The sequence below is a fragment of the Papaver somniferum genome, unplaced genomic scaffold, assembly GCF_003573695.1.
Source record: "Papaver somniferum cultivar HN1 unplaced genomic scaffold, ASM357369v1 unplaced-scaffold_132, whole genome shotgun sequence".
Taxonomy (NCBI): domain Eukaryota; kingdom Viridiplantae; phylum Streptophyta; class Magnoliopsida; order Ranunculales; family Papaveraceae; genus Papaver; species Papaver somniferum.
Genome location: NW_020622381.1, coordinates 10,367,757 through 10,390,993, shown reverse-complemented (window position 1 = coordinate 10,390,993; position 23,237 = coordinate 10,367,757). Strand labels below are relative to the sequence as shown.

The following is a 23,237-nucleotide window of genomic DNA, read 5'->3' as shown; positions in this document are numbered from 1 at the left end:
ATATTGTTTGGTTCTATTGAAGAGAGAAAACATGAATAATGACAGACATTCTGAAGTTCTCTTCGAGTCATAACTCTAGCATTGACATCTCCAATTATGACTTCAGTATAATGTCTTTGATGTACCCACTTAGCAGGTTTTTGGACAATATTTTCAGTATCATTGGGTTGTTTAACAATACTTTCATTATCGTCTTTATCATTTGTGTCACTAATTAAAGGAACAACTGATGGTTCTTCTTCAGTCTGTTTTTCTTTAATAACAGTTTCAGAGGGAGAAAGCTCTGCTACAGTGTGATTGTCTTGACAAAAGTCGCTAATGTCATCAATAACTATGTTAATTGATTCCATCATGACTTTTTTTTTCTGAGATTGTATACCCGGAAGGCACGACTGTCAGAAGCATATCCAAGAAAAATTCCTTCATCGCTTTTGGAATCAAATTTTCCTTTATGTTCTCTATCAGTATGTGACTGGTTTTGTTTGATCTCTTCTTCTAACATCTTAACAAGAGCTGAGAAATATTCTTCAGTGTCTTCTTTAAGACCATCTGAAATCTTTGAAACGTTAATCGAATCGTTCATGTGATTCAATTCTTATAGGTTGGATCGCACCAAACACAGATTGTTAGATCTTTTCGTGTTTTCATGCTCTGATACCAATTGAAAAGACGAGGGTACCCAAATATACCTCAATCTAAAAATTTTGCACCTATAAGTCATTTCTCTGAAAGTGATTGTCTATGGACTGAGTCGAGACAATACAACTAATCGGTTCAAACTTCCTGTGATCTCTATGGATACGAGATCGAGACAATATAACAACGAAGTATGTTTACTTGATAATAGGTTCGGACTTAACCAAACAAAATAGGATTGCTATCAAGTAAATAAGAATTGACGTTTGTGTATTTTACTTCTAATTATAATAAAAACAATTATAATTGTGAAAATAGAAAAATAAAAGACACATCAAGATTTTGTTAACGAGGAAACCGCAAATGCAGAAAAACCCTGGGACCTTGTCCAGAATTGAATACTCTCAGGATTAAGCCGCTATAAAAAATCTAAACCAACTTCGTATAGTTGAGACCAAGCAACTAAACCTATAGTTCATCTAGTTCCGTCTGTATCCCTGCGCCTCCAACTTGCAATAATTCACGCACTTGGAACAATTTCTTTGTTTCGTATTCCAAATAGTAAAGGAACGACAAATCTGTTCGGTAACAACTCTTTTGAAACAACATGATATGAGTTTGACAAAAGGCTCTTCCGTAATCCCAATAAACTCCTTTGTCAGGTTCTTAGATCTATCTATCAACAATTACCAAAGTAATTATTTAGACTATGCAATCAATACTTCGAATCACAAAGAAACGTATTGATGCCGATCTACTCAACTAATCAATCAAGGTTATCACAAAGATAAATTAACCGATTATAGTTGGATCCCCAGCCGATCAAGTTTTGTGCACACCAAAGATTATGAACCCGAATCAGAACTCTTTTTCGTCTTCAGATCTTCTTAAATCTTCAATAAACACCTGCACACGATCAACTTGAATTTCTTGTGATCAATCACACACAGAACAGAGTCTTTTAACAATGGATTATCACAAGGCGTCTTTAGATCTACAAACAGTTTAAAGATCCCCGTCGAAACTTCGATCTAGTTTGAGTGAATCTTATATCAGAAGAGGAGATTCTCAAGCATAAACAAACTAGGTGGAATCAAAGTTCAACAACCATTAGTCAATCAGATCAATCAAAAACTAATAATAAACTACAATTATCTAGTTTCCCACCAATGGTACTCGTAGAGCTTCCCATTCCCAAATAAGTCTTTAAAACGAGCGATCGTAAAAGATTTCGCCTAATTAGGGTACTTTCCTCTCTGAATAGACGGCTCCACCAGTAACAAAACAACTAGGTAGTTTTGCTGGCTCTAAGGATTAGTTTGCTCGAAATGCAAACTTCAATATTTATAGACCAAGGAAGTTTGGACACCAAGGAATTTCCAAAACCGAAAATATTCTCAAGATATGCAATATATTTCCAAATTAGGTTTCCATAATTCTAGGAAATGCTTTGTCCAAATATTGACCGAAATCTCAGTAGAAAATCCCAATTAGTAAATGCACATTACCAATATTTATTTTCTAAAGATATGCATTTTAATCGCTGGAAATTAAAAGCATATAAAACTAAAAACCTTAAATAAAAGATTCTCAATTTATTTCGATCCGGGATTCTCCTTTAGCTATTAAGGAATATCTTTGAACAATAAAAGATAAGAGTTACTGCACATGTTCAAAGTATGTCGACATCTTTACTTTGTAAATCCTTTTTCATATTTACAATCTTAAAACCGATTTGACACACTTCCAAACAAGTTTAAAATTGGTTCACCTGACTTCCAAGAACTATGTGATTGATTATCCTATCAAATCACCATTAATGGGTTTCACGGTTCTACCTCCATGTGGGTACTAGGATCAGTCACCCTAGCTTTCCAAAATTTGGTTGACTAGGTACTAGGATCGGTTACCATATATTTATGGTATCTAACTTGTATTCGGTTGCAAAAGTCATAGGATCGGTTACCAATAACTAAGACTTGTTGTACCTCTTACAAGGATCGATTCCCCTTGCTTGTGATCGGTTGCACCTCTTACTAGGATCTGTTCCCCAATGTCTAGAGTTGGTCATACCAATTACAACATATCGATCATACCATCTCAGGTGATTACTTAAGATCGGTTTCACTAATAAAAGTCATACCAATACAAAAGTCAGGCCTTGTGAATAGTTTTACCAAGATACATAAACAAGGTATGAGCGGTTATACTAAACACACATATTGGTAATCCAAATATTTGCAATGAATAACAATACCAATAAGCCTAGCGATTTCCCTTTCAATTCATAAAACAAGTTTATGAATTGTACTTCCTTTAAACGAATGTAAAACATTGTTTCTTAGGAAGAAATCTTCACCCTTACCCGTACATAATCACAATAACATTCATACAATTATGTTGATGTCTTATATGCGAAGTTCAAAAGATAGAGGTTATACTTCGTATTGTAATTCCTTAATATTATGTCTAACTAGAGTATAATCATTCATAGCTTCGCAGTTATGTTTTAAATATGCACAACTTGAAAGATACGTAAGGAATGAAACAGTTCAAGTCAAATATTACTAACTTCAAGAGGAAGGATGATGTCGTCGTTGTAGCTCTTTACTTCTTCAAGTCTTCACGTAATACTTGTAAGTCTCATATCCCAGTAACTTTTTAGCTAACCTATACGAAGTTGAATCTAGTAAATAATCAAGCGACTCTTTAAATGAGTTTTGATTCACTAAAATATGACAACCAAACTTGACATACCAACGCTTGGTGGGTTCAACCGAGTTATGCTCTAACAACTTTATGATGAAAAAAAGATGCCACCCAAGGATTTTATTAAAACAACCAGAATATTTACACATAAATGGTTGGAAGTCGGGCAACAATTTGTGCCCAACACCTTTCTGGATAGTCAACCCTATCATACGAAAAAGAAAACTACGTACTTTTCTATTTGCATCATAACTAGCTAAGAAGTTCTTCAATCTCTTCAAGAAGGCAATCATATCATCTCCAAGTTCCCTTAATGTTGTAAAAGCCAAAACACGAAACGATAACCATGCATTGTACATTTTTCCAAGTATTTGTTGCATTTACGGGTAATAGTTGCGGAAAAAGCATGACCTGGTGTAAAGCTACGCACCCCTCCTCCTGTAAAAGATGAGACACCTGTGACATCAAAGCACACGTTTCGGCCATTCTCTCAATTGTATACGAGCAAGTCAGCGAGTCTCAAAGGTGCATTTCTTTCCGACAAAAATCCCATCGGTACTTCCTTCCTTGCAGCGACTCCGGCCTTATAGCAAATGTCCATCATTACGCCACGTACCAAATCATGACAGAATTCAAGCCCGACTTCACTTGCGCAATGGATAGCATGGTCACCGAAAATGTCCATGTCTCGATTACATATTGTGTAAATGTTGTCTTCAGGAAATATTTGTACACCCAATCTGTATTGAGTGATGACACGAAAGTGTCTCGGCCCAACAGTTTGATTCAGTCCAGCAATTGGAATTGCTTTCAGATAATCCATAGCATGATCCATCTTTTTACTTTGTTATAAAACTGCACCCTTCTCTGATATTATGGATTTGGTGGGTAACTCTTTCTTAATAACATCAAAATAACGAATTGCCAAGGCTTTCATGGGATGAGAGGACGTGTTATTGATGTTAAAAGTGGAAGGAGTAAGACCACATATATGCATGTACTTATCGAGAGCAAACTGGAAGTTGTAGTTGGTGTAGTCGTGTCAACAAACCTCAAAATGATACCCTGTAAGCTTTGTGTATGGATGCATGATGCCAGGTACCCATATTGGCTTGTGTCCTCCATCGTATATACCCCTAAACCACCATCCTTGATAGGCAAAGTTGCTATCCTTTGCTGAAGTGAGACCAAATCCATCACCATCCCTTGTATTCAAAAGACGTAGATACTGAATTAAGTGTTGATCAAAGTGGCTTGTTGCTGCTGCAAGGACCTAAGGGGTTGTAGTACGCAAGGTAAAATATAATCTTGAAACGTATTCTCCAAGAGCGGCAGTTTAGAACATAACCTTCTCCATATTGTACCAACTGCTATGGGTCTTAGACCACCATCAGGTTTGAGAAATGGTAGGGGTGCACTGGCAATGTATTCTCCAAGAGAAGCAGGACACTTTCCAGAAAGCCATAAGTTCGCAACACCTGCAACGGATGTGAGGATCTCTTCAGAAACAGTTGTTGCAGATTCACTTAGAGCATCAAGCAGGTGTTGGGCTCTAAGTCCATCTCTGCCACACGAGGTGCCTTTTGGGAATCCTCTAATAGCATCCCAGACAGCTTTGCTATCAACAGAAACTGGTGGACAGTCTATGTTGTCTGAAGATATGATAGGAGGGGGTGCATATGGGTGCTTCTGTTGTAACTCATGAAGAGTATCTTCATTATGTGGTGATATACCATTAGAGGATAGAATTTGGATGGCTGTTGTGTAGTGCCCATAGCTGAGTTGCTTTCTACATGCCTCCACATTGGTGTTTGGTTTCTTTCTAGTGTGTTGCTTCCTGCTTTTTTTGTATTTCTGGTTGAGCCTCCAAAATCTGCTGAAGTAGAATACTATAACCATTTGGTTCTCTCCATGTGTTCAAAGCTTGGTTAATGACTGCAGTTTGTAGCCTCTTTCTGTTTCCTGATCTCTCTTCCGTTGAGGTTTTTGGTATATATAAATTGAGAGTGCAAATGGGTAATAGAAGCAGTTTTAGCTATGAATTGAGATCACAGGGGTTGACAAGTACTTTATCTAAAGATGTTTTTAAAGTTCTAGAAAAGTGCAGCCGACATTGTGGTGGGACGCTCGAGATCGTAGTGATCTGTTTCTGAAAAATCAAATTAAGCATACCGATATTGGGACCCCCCATGATTCTCATCATTGCTTGTAGATGTGGCAGTAGGAGCAGGATTATGCATCGTAGGTTTGTCTACACCATATATCAAAAATTTTGCACCTTTACCATTGAATGGACAAGGTAATACACCACCAGGGTGATCACGACATATGGTCTCCTCCATGCATACCACTTCATAAAGGGCAAGCATAGACACATCTTCAACTTCCTGAGAAGTTTTTCCCAAGCCATGAAAACAACGTACTTTGTACATATCCTTTCTTTTCAAATGGATAAACCATCTGCAACATGAAAGTGTATATCCTTTATGTGCCTGAAGATGGAACTTTTTTGCATATCCCCCACCATTTACACCATCATGACATTCTTGAAAGTGTTTGTATGAGCAGTGAAACGAAGAATTATCATCTACTGAGCTATCAATGCAAGGTAACTGTCCTTGAAAGTTTGTAGATGGACTAGTCGGAGAAGACGCTGAAACACCCTCTCCTGTAGATAAAGATGGTAAACCCCCTAGTGTGGAAAAAGAGTCATCACACACAGTATTAGATAATCTTGCAGATGACGATGACGATCTTGTATAAAATGATCTAGTTTTTGGCATGATAACTACACTAACCACTTTTTTCCTTCGATGAAAAAAATGTGTTGAAGTAAAACAGTAACGATGTGGAATATATAAGTGGATGGCCTGTGAAAAGGCGATGGATGGAATCTGTAATAAATTTCATGTAAAGAATAAAATATACAACTCAGATTTTCAGCCCCTGTAAGAATAATTGTCACTACTTGCACCACTGAGGATTTGGAACGAGTTGTTTAAACTTCTCCCTTGCAATCAAATCACAATACCCATCACTAATTCATCTTTAATATTCACACAACTAGCAGTCTGTTCGAAAAATCTTAACCCTGGTTTCCACTAAAACACCTCTTTCGATCAAAACAAACCCTGACCAATTCAACTCTATAACCTTCCTTAATTCAAGAACAATTAGGGTTCAAGGAATTCAGTAATTAATAACAATTAGGATTCAAGGAATGAGAAATTAAGAGTTCAAATTAGGCAAACAAACCCAATCGAAAACTTGAAATACCATTCATTAAAACACTAATTAAAGCAAAACCCCCACACCACCAATCTTCAAAGTTGTTCAAAGAAAAACCACTGAAACTCCTATACAATCACTCAAAAAAAAAGAAATGTGTAGTTACATCTTCTCTGATGACTACACCCAAGTAGATCTAACGACTATAAAGCTACTAACATTCAAGATTCAAAGATAAACAAGATGTAAAGAACACAAAATTAAAGATGAAAACAAGCATATAACGTGGTTCGACCTTTGAGACCTACATCCACGGGAAAGAAACTATCTCTTTATTGATTAAGGTTTTACCCTTGAAAGAATTACAAATATCACTTAGACTTCTCACTCTTTCCTTCTCTGAATCTCTCTCTATAATTCTCTATAGAAAGACCATCTAATATTACATAACCTGTCCATTTTCGTCTACATGGACTGATATTTATAGACAAACTAAACTCGTAAAGGTGTGGCCCGATATCGCTGAGCTGGTTAAGCTTTCGTACATCTTATGATTACTTCAGACGAACTCTTCGTTATTCTCCCTCGTGGTATCTCACTTGATTCTCTTCCAAGTTATCTCGCCTTGCTTACTATCGTACTGCTACTCCTTAGAGGGCATCGTATTGCACCTTCTTCGGACGATATTGTTGATCGTCCTTTATTCGGGCTTCTGATACGATGTACTTTCGTCCATGGATGTATCACACCCCTTCTGATCCTTCATTAAATGCACCGTTTCTCTTTTAGACTTGACCGTCTGAATGATTTGACTACTCCATACACTCGTCTTTCATGCGGTTGTGTAGCAGATACCTTGAGTCGAATGTAATCACCTTTTTAGAGTATGATTTGGTACATCCTCTTTGTTATCTCATCATGAGATACAAATACAGAAAACCCCACTTCAGAGTCGTAACATTGAAATTTCTACACCACTGAGCAATCACAGAATAACCACAGCCTCAAAACAATCACAGAACTTATGTTGAAACTACCCACTTGAATCATTGAGGATTGGGAGCTATTGATGAAACTTCTCCCTTGCAATCAAACCACAATACCCATCCCAAATTCAACTTCAATTAATATAATAGTCATAATTTTATAACTCCTACATCACTGAACAAATACAGAACAATTATAGCCTTAAAAAAAGAAAAATCACAGAACATATGTTGAAATTACTCACTTGCACCACTAAGGACTGAGAGCTAACTGAGTGAACTTCTCCTTTGCAATCAAACCACAGTATCCACCCCTAATTCAACTTCAATTTCACACAACAGTCAATCAATTCGAAAAACCTTAACCCTGGATTTCACTGAAACACCTCTTCCAAACAAAACAAACCCCAACCAAACCAACTCCCTGATTCAACTACCTCACTATGTTTCTATCACTCCCAGAAAAAGCCCCAATTTTGAATGGAATCACGACAGGATGGAAGAGATTAAGAACTGAACAAACAAGAAGAGAAGAAAGAAGAAAACCAATAAAACCCTAGCTTCTATCGACGAAAGAATCCTCTACAAACTGAGAAATCTGAGATTTCAAAAAACCCTAATTGAACCCACAAAGAAGATTGATAGATTGAATCTTCAAACTAATGGAATAAACGAAAAGAAAAGAAAAAAAGGAAAGAAAAATCGAAAAAACCCTAATTGACGGATTGAATCTTCAAACTTTTATGATTTTTTTTTGCTTGCGTTATATGTCTCTTTTGAAAGAAATATTAGTTTTCGAGATTTTATATGACCAGTCTGTTCGTTTGACCTTTTGATTAAAAACTTGGGTTATTTTTCTTATTTTATGTTTTACACCTTTTCTTACCATTAAAAAGAACCAATTTTTTCGATGAATCACCATATGTTGTGATGGTTTTCACAACCGAAGGATGGAGTACAATTTGATAATATATTTTGCATATTTAGTCCATTATTAGTGAATACATTCTCACATAATTCATCATATTATGTAATATTTTGTTGAAACGGTTTTTCAAGGGATTCTGACTTATGAGTAAACTCTGCCTTCTTTTCCATTTTATTCCAGATACACCGGTTGTTGTCCCATCTCTTCCTCAATAAACAGTCATATCTAACACATGAAAATTTTATTTACAAGTTATCGACATGTAATCATTTATCAATTGTAGCTACAAAAGATCCCTGGTCCAAAATCTGCTAGGTAATATTTTCAAACCACCCTATGGCATTTTTTTGGGTGATCGACAATGAAAGATGACACAATTGGGAAGTATATCATCCATTTAATAAAATTTCAAGATCGCATCGTATAATCCACTATTGTTAGTGTGTGAATGATCAAGTGTTGTAACAAAAAAAGGGTTCCCTTAGGTATATCTATTGTTTGGTCGAAGACTCATTGTCGGCTGTTTTTTCATTTGTACATATTTTCAGTATAAAATGAATTTATGTATATTCGACTTTTAGCTATGCATATTATAAATGAAATACACAAATCTGTATTGAAACACAAATTACTCTAACATAATGTCCACAAGTGTGGATGGAAGCACATCACTCAAATAAATTCAAAATTGATTGGTTACAACATACATAAAATAAATAAAACTACTACTGTTACAACATAACTTATTTCTAATAAAAAATATAAGATAAATTAAAGATGATCAAATTTTAATAAATTTCATCCGCCTACTACTGCACTAGTCCCCCGAGTTTTAAGAAACAATTTAAACATCGATTTTTGATTTATAATTCTTTTTATACTCATTTGATCTTTGGTTAACAAAGAATCCACGTTTGAGGAATACTCTCATAAATTAGGGATACACAAAAAGACAAAAAAAAGACATTGTGAAGCAATTTAAAGAACCTCTTATCCAATTAATTTTGGCAGTAGCTAAATTACCGTTGATTAATTAATGTTACTTAAAATTAGTTAGTTAATACATGCTTAAAAAAAGTTAGTTAATAAATTAGCTTGTTAAGATTAAACTTGAGATGGTGATTCATTTTGTTTTTCTTTGTAATGATTCTCAATTGCAACATCTTCTAGATAATAAAAAATTTCATCCTTTAAAAAATCTTAAATCAAGATATTAATGATACAGGTGCAAAGCCATAAGAAAAATGAAGAAACTTATGATACAACTACTCTGAATACTCAAATATAGGTCCAAATGAGGTTAAAGTTGATTTTTTTTTTGGTTTGATTCGGTCGAAAATGAATACTCAGGTCCAGAATCTACATACTTAAATAATGAACGCCGACTCCAAAGAATCAGTATTCATCATCTAGCAATGCCGAGAGTAGGTATTCCCCAATTTATCAGGCAATCAGCATGATCGAAGAAATACGACAACGCCGACTGTAGCATTTATAACCAAACCCAAAACTTGTGCACAATCGGGATCGATTGAGCGTGGGTCAACTACACCGACTGCGGAAATGTGCAGTCGGTAATGAAAAAAGTTTAACCAACCATGCCGACAGGGTGTGTACCAACATTGTCGGCATCGTCTTCTTGACAGTCGACATTGTATTTATCATTCAATGGCAGACTGTCAGATGTAATGCAATGATTTTTTTTTCTTCAGTTTTTTTGTTTTGATTTTAGGAGAAGAAGCGATCGAGGAATGCATTTCTTTTTAGCTTTCATTTAGATTTTAGGATTTTTTTTTTGTAAATTATTAAGAGAAAGAAAAAGGGTATCATGATAGTTTTATCACTAAAACCTTTCTTTTAGCTAAAAATCCAGCTCTATTTGACCGTGGGTACCCCACAATTTGTGAAGGTATCCCCAAATATGAGTTCTTAACAAACTCGTCTACTTCTTAATTTACCACCAAAAAAAATAAATTTTGGTGGGTTTGGATGCAAAATATAAAAGGTAGGATTTATGGGTTTAGGGAATTTGGTGGAATTACTTTTCTTTTGGTACATTTGGTTTCCGAATCCCCTAAAATCACGTTTCCCATGTGATCATTTTTCCAGCACCTCTCCCCATAAAATTTGTTGTGAAATTTACTAAGGGATTTATGAACCACTTTTTTAATCCTTAAATTCCACATATACACAATTACAAGATTCTGAAGGTAATGCCAAACAATAAATGGACAAGGGAGTTCTATGAATCTTTAGGTGTTTTAACTGATTTACCGTACACAGATTTAATTGAAAAATCCTAGTCAACGTCAACAGGTTCATGTTGGGGTGGAAACATACAAGTCCTTCCCTGTAAAATACGGAGTACTACAAATACAGTCCTCGCTAAAAGCTCTTCCTTCTGATTCCAGTTTCCTTTCTTCATCGCTGTCGGGGAAAAAGCTGAGAGGAGAAGACGAACTCCTCAGATGTCCGTGTTAACTTTCTCATTCTAGTAAATCAGGGCAGAATTTCTTCACATTCGGATTAGGGTAAAATTCTATGCATATTCCAGTTATAAATTAGGGCAAATTTTTTACATTGGAATTTCTCTCAGAAGGAGTTCTCTTATTGGGAAGTGATATTAGGGCAAAATTTAAACAATTTTGAGTCAGTAATTGAATTAGAAATATTAGGATGTTCTTTTCTGGAGATTCGACTCGTAAAAGAGTTGATTTAGGCGGAAGAAGCTCGAAAGAAACAGATAGAAAGAAGGTATTAGAACAATCACGATTAGAAAGACAACGTCGACAAGAATTAAAGCAGAAAAATGCTTCTGCACTCAAAATTCAGGTAAAAATCACTTCAATTCATTCATAGTTATGTTTTTAGGTTAGAGTTACTAAAAATTCATGCTGAATAATGTCTTAGGCTACAGAAAAAAAACATGGATTGTTTGACTTAAAATTTCTACAGAAATGCTACAGAGGGAGGAAAGTTGTAGAAGGTGAAAGGAATAGAGTGAGAGATGAATTTAAGTTAACTTACGGAGAGAAATGTCAAAAGGTAGACAGGTATGCTGCTTCTTGGTCTTTACAACAAAGATCCTTTTTTTTCCTTCATATTCTCATGGCCTGATTTTGTGGGATAATATTAAACATTCGAGCTTGTTTGCTTTCTGCAGGCGTTGTTTTGACGTTGATTCGGGTTTTCTTAGTAAGTTATTGTTTTTCTTCAAAGCAAGTAATGGTGGCGACTTTTTGGTTCTTGTGGAGACCTGCAGAATCCTTCGTCGGCTTGCTTTAGACAGTGGTGAGATTAACTTTTTTGATTAGAGCTACTGTTATTGCTTCAGTATGTACCTATCTTATGACAATGTAGTGTTTTCTTGAATAGTGCTGTTTACCTTGTATATGTCATATTTGGCAACCTTTTTGTTGAAGATCCTATTTATTTGGTTCGATACGCATTCTTTCTTCCTACTTCAATTTGTTTGTTCATGAAATTTGATTGTGTTATAGGGGATTTGGTTAGCCTCTTTGCAAGCACAGAGTATTCCTTAAAGCGAGCGGCAGTGGAACATAGAGTGAAGCGTTTAGCAAATATTTGTCTTCAGGCAGTTCATCAGAATAGGTGAGTGGTGTTCCTTTGTGTTGTTATACCTTAAGAAAACAAAGAGATATTCAACCCCCGATTGGAAGACTGTCTGGTGGTCTCCAATCTTCTTATGACTATTGTCTTTATAATACATTGCTGACCATTTTCATCAGCGTCATCTTCTTAATGCTGTTGTGTAAATTTTGTTGTTCATAGCATCAGGTATTGTTAGTCACTGATTCTGCACAATGCACTGAAATATTATATATAAGTGTAACATGTGCTTTATGTTTTGCAATTAGATTAGGATTTAGCTTTGGGATGTAACATCTTTGTATTTAGATACATTATGCACAATGGAGCAAAACATTAGCTTCTTACTATAAAACTTTTTTTCCGAGTTTTTATTGAATTTTTTGCTCACGGTGCTCTATGTTGCTTAGGTATCATCTAAAAGACCAGCTTATGTTGTCGTCAGAGTTTTCTGATACTCATACAGTTGTCTTGCTTGAGGCAGTGATCCTGTTGACGAATTCGAGTCTTCCCTGGGCTTGCATAGTTGCTTCTCATCTTCAACAAACACATGCATTTGCCTTGTTGAGAGACATCATTCTTACGGAAGCTGTATGTGTTCTTCCCAGAAAAAAAAATCAAATTTTATGTGCAACTGTCATCTTATTGCTTTCCTATTTTTGAATAAATCTTCTCCCTCAAGGGAGATTTTCTGTATATAATTCTGCCTGTATAAATAGTGTATAAATCTTGCTTATGCATTAAATTCTTTACTTCGCAGAATTTTTTATTAAATCCGTGATGTCTCCGAAGGTTGCATCCTTTGTGTTTGGGTTTTTCTATAACTTACTGATATAGATTATCATGTGCAGTATATTGTGAAGACTCGAGGTGCTACCGGGAAAGGAGCATCTTCTTTAGAGCATGTCCTTACCCTTATTGTTCGTCAGATTGGTGAACAACGACGAATTTGCTCTGTCAATGATTCTCAGTGGAGTTTCTCCTCACAAATTCTTACCATTCCGTTCTTGTGGAGACGTTTCTCATACTTAAAAGATGTAAATTCCTTGTGCTAAGTTTGTCATTGGTGGATATAACTTGCTATTAACTTGGTGCCATTATCAACTTGTATAAAATTATGTTTGTTTTGTAAGTTTTATCAGGGATTTACTAGTCAAACCGCGATATATTTTTGTTTGACGTATACAGTATGTGGAACATATGATGCTAATTGGAATGCAAATTGGCTTTGAAACTGAGTGTTTTTGTTTTTTGGAATTTCAGGTCTTTGCAACTCAAGGGTTGGTTGACCATTATATTCATGAGATGTCATTATGTGTGCGTAGTCATACCTATGTTCTTCCTGATGATATCTCGCGTGAGTTTCCAGGGTATGCTTGCCTACTTGGAAACTTCTTAGAAGTTGCTGGGGTTTCTTTGTCTCGACCAAACTGCTCATTCGACATGGTAAGGGCCTTCCCATACACGTGTTTGCTTAATGTTGTTTTGCTCGAATTTGTAGATACTGCACATCATAAAGTGAACTCCACGAGTAATTTAACTGCCAAGATCCAAAACTCACAGTGGATGTCATCGATTCCATGTACTGGATTTGAACAAGGAATTATTAAGCTGAAAAAATCAAATTAGAATTGGAAACAAAATTTGAGCTTTCTTATTTTCTGTACCAAGTTCAACTTACTTAACTTGGTAGACGAAATATACTGTATCCCTGAAAGAAATATGCCATGACTTGAAGATCTAAGTTCATTTATTTTAGATTGTCTTTTAACTGAATATGTACATATTTGTTTTTGTTTCCAATCAGGGCATAGACTTTGCTACTGTTTCAACATTTTTGTTGGAGGCGTTGCCGCCGTTAAGATCCCTGGATACAGACATCGGTGGAAGTATGCTCCTCTGCAATTAGAAATACCTCTGTACAATTCTTCATCTGCTAAGCAATTTTAAGAGACACCTAAATGAGGTTATCTTTTCATTTTGTTAGATTCAACTCCGAACGAGGATGAAATGGATGTTGAAGAGGAAGTTAAAGAAACTATAGTTATGGATCTTGATTTGGAACGGCAGATTTCCAATGCCATCAATCCACGCCTTCTTCAGCAATTGGTATATGCCGTTCTACCTTGTCACATAAGCGCTTTTCCTTCCAGTTCGATTTCCACAGATTCTTCTTCTGTTTTTCTAACTGAATTTGCTCTATCTGAATTAGGTAAATGTTCTATTTAGAGGTGCCTCACTGCTTAATGGTCTAGAAAGAGGTTTGCCACATGATCAAGAGATGGCAGCAGTTGGTGCTGTCTGTTCTTTCCTGCATATTACGTTCAATACCGTACCTGTTCCTTTCCTCATAACTGGACTAGCCTACAGAACTGAGCTTGTTCAGATTCTCTGGAACTTTATAAAGCGCTGCCATGAGAACCAAAGGTGGCCGGCATCGACAGAACTAACAGCTAACCATTCTGGCGAAGTTCCTGGTTGGCTATTACCACTAGCTGTTTTCTGTCCTATATATACGTAAGTCTTCTTATTTTAAGTTGACCTTCCTATAGGTTTTCTTAAGCACAGTTACCAAAAGGTGGAAATAGCTTGTCTGCTGCATGTTCTTTCTTTTGAATCGAAACGTTCTGTGCTCTTGAGTTGCCACTCTTTTTGCTTTCCTCTGAGCTTGTATATTGGTTCTTTTTGTATTTGATTAATCAATTTTACCTGTTCTTGGTGGTTGGCAGGCATATGCTCCTGTTAGTCGGTAATGATGAATTCTATGAGCAGGAGAAGCCACTCACGCTAAATGAAATTAGGAGCTTGGTCATTATTCTTAAGCAGGTATGTTCTTATTAGGTGATGATGACGGTGGCCCAAGGGCATCTATTTACATTCGTGTAAAAATGTCTATTTCTTTTCCTTTTTTTAAATGCACCAGAAATGAACGGTCTATGAGCATATTCTTGCCTTCCCGGAAACATAGGTGTTATGGGTTGGATAATTGAGAATGAACCTATCATCCGTAAATAATCTGAATTAGATATGTCAAAATGGTAAATCTAAGTTTACTTCTGTCAGCATGTGAATGTAAGTAGTAAACTGGGTGGTGTTATAGTTTGGTCTTAAACACGTAACATAACTAACATGGTTTGTAGATTGGTCAACTTACATTAACTGCTTCGCATCGCAGGCCTTGTGGCAACTGCTATGGGTAATTCCTTCTAAATCTCCCAATGTGACGAAAACTGCAGTTGATTTCTCTTCACAAAAGAAACACTCTACTGTCTTCTTGCAACACAGGGTTAACATTGTTACTTCTGAGCTCCTAACTCAGGTATGAAGTTTGAATTTTAATTTTCCCCTTTTGATTATATTCTGTTTCTTGATTCTTAAACTACTGGTTAGATCCAAGTATTTAATAGTGTTTGTTGAATTCTTCATGTGCTTAAAAGCGATACACATGTCTTTGATATGTATTGGTTTGAAAACAGGTCTCTAATCTCTCTCTGCCTTCTTTATTTTTATAAATATCACTGCAGTTACAAGATTGGAATAATAGGAGACAGTTCACAACACCCAGTAATTTCCATGCTCAGGAAGCAGTTGACGAGCTTTTCATCTCTCAAGTAAGGAATTTCCACTAAATTTTGAACAATGTTAGCAACTTAGCATAGTATTTCATGATGTATCTTATGATATGATTGATATATATTTTAATATTGCCCCTTTTCAGGCTCTAACTGAAAATTCCAGAGCGTATGATATATTAAGACAAGCTCCCTTCTTGGTTCCGTTTACTAGCAGGGTTAAAATATTTACGGTGAGTGTTTTTCTTCTTCCTGCCTAACTTGCATTACTCCCAAATCTCAATGCTATGGAAACACAGACATAAGTCATTATTCATTTACTTGTTCCCAGAGCGCTTCGATGGTAGAAATCTCAACTCAAGTTCACTTTCTTTGTTTGGTATAATTTCTGATGAATTTTTTTTTGCCTGAATCGTAAACAGACACAATTAGCGGCCTCGAGGCAAAGACATGGACAGCATGTTGCTTTCACTAGAAACCGATTCCGAATTAGACGCGATCGAATTTTTGAAGATGCTTTCAATCAACTGAGTGCACTATCGGAAGAAGATCTTCGAGGAGTGGTATGCCCTAGCTTTTATCGATGGAATAAATTTGCTTTTACCTGTTAGCATTTAATATATGTTTCAAGTACATTTGTCTTCAATTTTTCAGATCCGTGTAACCTTTGTTAATGAGTTTGGAGTGGAGGAGGCTGGAATAGATGGTGGTGGTATTTTTAAAGATTTCATGGAGAATATCACTCGAGCAGCCTTCAATGTTCAGTACGGGTTATTTAAGGTTGGTAATTTAGTGTATATGCATGTGTTCTATTCATTTGTTTGTTTTTGATGCGTATTTATCATTGTAAAATGATTTTGCTTGTTGCTGTTAATTTATTGACGTGAAATATGTAAAAAAGTCTACCAGATTTGAAGCTCTTCTATTTCTGTATAGTAAAGTTCCTTGTGTAGTTCTTTAGAAAATAACTTCTGGTTATATATGTATATCTTGCCACTTTAAGTTACGAAAATGGAGTTATTGAAACTCGATGCTCCTTGGAAAACCTTACATCACAGTAACTGTAGGTAGTCGAGAAAAATCCAGACTTCAGTCATGCAATTCCTCGATGTCTTACTATATCCTGTTTTATTACAGTATTAGAGATCTGAAGTTCTCTCGACTTTTTAATATGTATATCAAGCTGTCAAAACTTGGTACTCAATGTCTGTAGGAGTAAATTAGGTGAACCATTATCATGCAAATTGATTAATGACTTTACTTTATGTAATAACACTCAATTTAACATAAATGTTTTTCCATGAGATAAGTGTGAGTACATAATATGACTATTAACTGAAGATTGTAATGGTGAACTGTGTAATAAGTTGGGTCTATGAGTATGCTTTACCCCTCAAGCGAAGGACCGATGGACTTTGATCTAAACAATCCAAGCTAAATTGTGAATACATTGTCATACAAGAAGATAATAAGAATTTACGAAAAAGGGCAAATGGTAAACCCTGTCATTAGTATCCCTACCCTATAATTGAAGGACTAACAACATTTGATCTGAATCATCTCATCCAACGGCATGAAATATGCTCTTACATCTGTATTATTATGTTGCTGTAGTGCTGCTATTGCACTTTCTTGTATGTTTTTTCCAAGTGACGTTTGATATCTGCTATTCATAGATACAGCTTAATCATCGTCTACTTCTAGTTAGACATGTGAGTCTAAAAATGTTGAGTATTTTCATCATATCCAGATCAGTGCCTTGGAGACTTCACTTTATTTAATTTTTCTTCCGTTTCCTCTTTTATTTTTCGTTAAAGACTCTTTATTCTTATATGGTCTACTGTTTTCTTTTCTTGGTTACTATCTTCAGGAAACAGCTGACCACCTTTTATACCCTAATCCTGGGTCTGGACTGGTACATGAACAGCATTACAACTTTTTCTATTTTCTTGGAGTTGTTCTTGGAAAGGTATATTTCATCCTCAAGCCCATCTGCTCCTTGACTTTAAGCCAGTGCAATGTTGCTTTACCTAGTGCATGAAGTTGTTGACCATGTCATTCATCCGGTTACTAGACCTGATAAAATTTCATGCCATGATGTCTATTCTTGCAGGCAATGTTTGAAGGAATTCTTGTGGACATACCATTTGCAACATTTTTTCTGAGTAAACTGAAACAGAAGTAAGTTTTCAGATGGCTGCCTGTTTAAGCATACTTGCAGTACATTTACCGTAGACAGTTAAAAATAGAGTACCTAGGGACTGCTGACCTCGGCTAAATCTCTTGACTTGGCAGTGCAGTTCCTATGTTATTCTGTATCTTTAATTTATCTTAATAATCCTGTAAAAAAGTATGTCTCAGTTATATCAATTAAATGTCCTTAAATTTCCTATTATTGTGTTTAAGTCGATGTTATCATCACTGATAGAGTTTTATATGCTTTGTGGTTTCATTATTGAGTAGTCTATAGTAGTTTGAAGTTTAGAGACTCCTCAGAATGTATTATTTTTTCCGTACTAGTTTTGTTGTTTTAGTAATGCTCTGATTTTCACCATGTTCCAGGCACAACTATTTGAACGACTTACCTTCACTTGACCCAGAACTCTATCGTCATCTTATTTTTCTGAAGGTGATTTCCTTTCAAGATCTTAATTAAGCAGTTATATTTCAAAAATATATTTTGATGGCTACAAGGTTATGTTTTGTTGCTCGTTTAAAATTTGTCATAGAAGTTCATGCTACTTTTCTTGGTGGACATAGTTACCATGTTTCTTGTAAGAAAAGCTCTTTTTTTGCATGGTTGTGGCAGCTTCACTTCTCTCTTAACAAAAGATCATGATTTGGAAAAGTTTTAACAGTATTCAATACAGTGAGCATCAAAAAATCTTTAACAAACATTTCTTAATCATTGCAACAGGTTTTCTTTTCATCAGAACCAAATATTGCCTTTCAGAAACACTTTTGATCTTCCTGCTACCATTTTAGTTTTTTAGTGTCGTCTTTGCCAAGTTTTTCTATTTGGTACTAACTGGAATTGATAATTGAACTTATTTAACTGACGTACTTGCAGCATTACAAAGGGGACATTTCAGCATTAGAGCTGTACTTTGTCATTGTGAGCAATGAATATGGGGAACAAACAGAAGAAGAGTTGATTTTAGGAGGAAAGGAAATTCGGGTGACAAATGAGAATGTAATTCGATATATCCATCTTATTGCCACACATAGGTTGAATATCCAGGTAATGCTTTCTGGCGCTTACAGCTTGCTAAGTTGTCTCCTGTTCCCTTCTAAAGCACATACCCTGACACTTAGGAACATGTGTCATCAACAGATACGCCGCCAAAGTACGCACTTCTTGAGGGGATTCTCGCAGCTGATACAAAAAGATTGGATATCAATGTTCAATGAACACGAACTTCAGGTAATATCTCTGATAATATTGTTTATCTTTTTGGAATTGCAATCTTCATTTTTGTTGACTTTTGTGAATGCCCATTACTGGCTCACAAGATTCCACCACTATGACACTAAATGTACTTTGAATTGCCTATAGTTCTGCATCATCTGACTTTTCCCTCAGTTCTCCATTACCCGTACTAGTTTTTACAAATGAAGTATGTTCCACAGCTGTACATTTTCTAGTTCACAAACTAGTCTTTTCGAATTGCTTATAGTCGCCAAATATAGCATGGAATAGAACTGTTTGTTATTAACTGTCAAGAAACCAACTGCATAGAAGACAGCATTTGTTTGATTGCAAGTTAGTGAAAATATGTTTTGTCAGTCTACTGTTTTATTTTCTCTTGCAGAATGATTTAAGGCATAGTTCATGAATTTTCCAAATGTGTAAATATAGTTGCTATGCTTAAATACACAAATATTTGTATTGCAGCTTCTGATATCTGGATCTCTTGAGGGCCTGGATGTGGACGACTTGCGATCTCATACTCATTATAGTGGTGGATACCATGCTGTAAGTTGTGTCTCTGTGCTTCTCAGAATAATTCTCCCTCTCAAGATTGTTGTCAATGATGATTGGGTTATATTCATCTCTCAACTGATACTTCTGGGATTTTTTTTTTGTAGGATCACTATGTCATAGAGATGTTTTGGGGAGTTGTGAAGAGTTTTTCTTTGGAAAATCAGAAGAAATTTTTGAAGTGAGTTGTAACTCAACTAAACATAACTTTTGTCCCGACCAACCTTACAACTTTTGATTGCATACAATCTACAGTACACAATAGCTTGTAGGTGAATTAGAGCCACCGACTACCATTGAATGATTGGGCCAACTTAGTTAAGTTACTGGGCCGAAATGTTTCGATAGCACCTAAAATGGGAAAAGGACTAGGTCTACTACCTGCGTGCTAAGCATTGCAGTCCAAGATTATAATTTACCATCAAGCATCGGCATTATGAATTATATAAGAAATGACAATAAATCGAGGCTATCTGCAGGTTTGTGACTGGATGCTCTCGAGGACCATTGCTTGGTTTCAAATATCTGGAGCCTCAGTTTTGTATTCAAAGGTTTTTGAAAATTGAAGTGTCATTTTCTCTCTATCTCTTTACCTGTTATACGTGTCTAAATAGCAAAAAGTTCAAAAAATTACCTGCGCATGTGCTGATTGGACTGTACTTGACTGCAGGGCTGCTGGTGATGCTTCTGAAGAAGCTCTTGATCGATTACCAACCTCAGCTACTTGTATGAACCTTCTGAAACTTCCACCCTATAGAAGGTATACAGATCTACTCATATGTTCCTTCTGAAGCTCTTGATAGTACTATTCAGGAATTAAAGATTGAAATGTTTTTTTTTTTCTGTTGAATTGCTTGTGTTTTTTTTTGTTGATGGTGTGATTTATGATGCAGCAAAGAACAGCTTGAAAACAAATTGATGTACGCAATCAACGCAGATGCCGGTTTTGATCTCAGCTAAATTACTATATCGAATTTTGTTGCTATCAACAGTTATCTTTGTTGATTATCCTTACCGAAGGACACACTCGCCCATCTAAGAGGACCCGTTCAAAGACTGTAGAACATTTAGAAGTAGCATCTGAACTCTTGGGGTGGAGACAGCCAGTTGCACCAAAAGATCAGAAGAGAAAGTATTCAAATGTAATATATACACAAAAATACATTTCTGTACATATCCCTGGGGTTAAGGCTGGTTTGGGGAACAACCGGCGACAGCTAGGTTTCAGCCCTTTTTAGTAATGTCTCACTTTTTCTCATATTACTTGTGTCAGTTAGGGCTGCAAGATTTGCGAGGATGACTTTTTCATTGTGTAAATCATCCAATAGCGACGCTATTTTAAATAATTGAACTATTGTTACTATGTTCAAGTACAGAGTAATTTATGATGAGGTTAAATATGGATGCACAATATTCTGTGAGGTGTAAATGCATCTGTACGTGGGGTTATTCTTGTTTTCTTTTTTTATATCACTCATCCTCCAAGAAAGAAGAGAGTCCAGCTCAATGGGGTGTTGTGAATAATGGGATGTTTTGTTGAGAAAATTTCCTGGTGAAAAATCCTGAAGTGTAAATTATGAAATTTGCATGTCATTGCGGATGTTATCTTAAATATTACAATTCCAGAATCCAGACATCGATGTTAAGGGTAACAATCCGCGTGACTATGCATCTCATTTACCAATTGGCCTGTTTATCCAATAAATCTCCCATTGCGCTGAACCAATTACTTCAGAAAAAATATACCAAAAAATAAAATAAAATTAGCTTAGTAGTTTATTACCAAAACCAACTTTGAATCAAAAAAAATTTATGCAGCTGCAGTTCCGTGAAACATTTCTGCCAGTGCAGTTCAGTCTTTCCTTGTTTTTATTAGACAACACTGAATGCTGATTGTATAGTTGATGTCATACGAGAAGCAATTGTTTTTGATGCAAATGCTTGAAGCTGCTTCTTGGCATCTGAATAGATTTGAGATAAAGAAATGAAGTTAGGAATGGGGCAGAAAATATTGTACCCCTATCAAAGAAGATTCAAAACAAGAACACACAAAAAGACCTAAAGATCTGATATATGCTAGGTAATATGGAGATGTGAAGAAAGAAGAAGAAGCAGCATGTCCAACTGAACAACACAGATTCATTGATAGTAAATTCGCACTCCAGAAATTGATTTCTTAAATGAAATGACATACATTTGATATAAGAAGAAGAAGAATTGACATACAGACCTTTATTGCATTTAGTGAAGCCAATGATATTAGCGGCGCTGAGGCTCAGACATACTCCTACGACAAGTAGATAATCTGCTTGAAACCTTATAAGTGAGAATATTCCAAGGATGACCCAAGCAACTGCCTGCAGTTTCGAAGCAAATGCATTAGTCTTCACAATAAATCATTGCATCACGGAATTCAAGACTGGTTCACGGCTCCCTCATGTGAAAATTTTAAGTCAATTTAACGCTGAGATACTGGCAGTCTGGCATTGAGAAAGACCCATATATAAACCGCGATGAGAATAGAAGTGCATCTATTCTAAACTGTTAAGAATAGACTGAGATACTGTCAGTCAGGCATATATAAACCGTGAAGAGAATAGAAGTGCATCTGTTTTAAACTGTTAGGCATAACCAATATTAGCCAGTATACTGAACCTTGAACGATTAGATGGGCATATTTACTTACTGTGATATAAAGTGTCCACCAAAACAACCAGGAATCTTTCTTATTCATTCGTGCCAAAGACTGCAGAAGAATAACAACAATAAACATTGATCAACAACAACCTTAAAGGAAATACAAATTAAAATGTTAAGTTGGTTTAAACCTCTTGGTCAAGGCATTCGAATTTCCACACGCTTCACCTTGTTCATCAACTTCATTCCACCATCTTAAACCAACTAATATCCTTCCACTGACATTCTTCACAACCCAAAAATCAAGAGCAGCGAGAAATACAGTGACCACGAAAATGATAACAAAGCTACTAAAGAACAGTGCCGAGAGAATGTAAAACGCCAATGCAGAAGCCTGTTTTTCGAAAGTCCACAAACAGTTCAAACAAAATACATGTTAATACAACCAATTGACAACTACGCTCAAGTAAATAGCAAATTGTGAAAGAATGTAAGTATTTAACCTTGAAAAGTACATGGAAGAAACAAGTTTTTGGGTTGGCATAATTCTCCTGTGGAGGCTGCATCATTGGAGTAAAGTTAAAACTGACATTTCTTAGTTCAGAAAGCGAAAAGATACAAATTGAGAACGAGTAATGACATTCAATTTGAGATTTATACAAATAAAGGTGCTTAATTGTGGTGAAAAGTGGGAACTCAACAAGAACTCTATGAATAGGGGATCATAAACACAACTAACTAGGAATATAAGATCAAAACAAAAACGCAATAAATTATCTTCAAATGCAATTTATGTAGACTACTAAGATCTAGTACAATATGGAGGTCTTCTGAATCATAAATCATAATATGGTGATCTGAGGAGTAAAATGCAAGCTAAATTACTTTAACCAGATTAATTTTCGAAATCCAATCAGATTGATTCCATAACAAGGATTTTAGTTTTACCT

General features: G+C 35.7%; 1 protein-coding gene and 1 pseudogene across 2 annotated transcripts; one reads left to right on the top strand and one right to left on the bottom strand.

The window, feature by feature from the left end:
• The first annotated feature begins 10,881 nt into the window (after nucleotides 1–10,881).
• On the top strand, nucleotides 10,882–21,075 carry LOC113332734 (E3 ubiquitin-protein ligase UPL6-like). 2 transcript variants are annotated; one of them, XM_026579244.1, is made up of 27 exons: nucleotides 10,882–11,018; nucleotides 11,163–11,319; nucleotides 11,443–11,540; nucleotides 11,651–11,778; nucleotides 11,988–12,099; nucleotides 12,507–12,687; nucleotides 12,948–13,133; nucleotides 13,360–13,542; nucleotides 13,904–13,985; nucleotides 14,084–14,205; nucleotides 14,309–14,613; nucleotides 14,826–14,922; nucleotides 15,272–15,415; nucleotides 15,621–15,707; nucleotides 15,815–15,901; nucleotides 16,091–16,231; nucleotides 16,323–16,448; nucleotides 17,539–17,637; nucleotides 17,782–17,849; nucleotides 18,231–18,297; nucleotides 18,739–18,909; nucleotides 19,003–19,092; nucleotides 19,564–19,644; nucleotides 19,758–19,831; nucleotides 20,130–20,201; nucleotides 20,321–20,410; nucleotides 20,544–21,075. In XM_026579244.1, exons 2-27 carry the CDS (start codon nucleotides 11,164–11,166, stop codon nucleotides 20,608–20,610), a joined length of 3,114 nt encoding a protein of 1,037 aa, XP_026435029.1. In that variant the 5' UTR covers nucleotides 10,882–11,018; nucleotide 11,163; the 3' UTR covers nucleotides 20,611–21,075. The 2 variants fall into 2 exon arrangements, with proteins under 2 accessions (XP_026435029.1, XP_026435030.1); XM_026579245.1 differs by lacking the exon at nucleotides 10,882–11,018 and having other exon boundaries at nucleotides 11,160–11,319; nucleotides 11,454–11,540.
• Nucleotides 21,076–21,393: 318 nt separating this feature from the next.
• On the bottom strand, nucleotides 21,394–22,853 carry LOC113332735 (annotated as a pseudogene).
• Nucleotides 22,854–23,237: the final 384 nt, after the last annotated feature.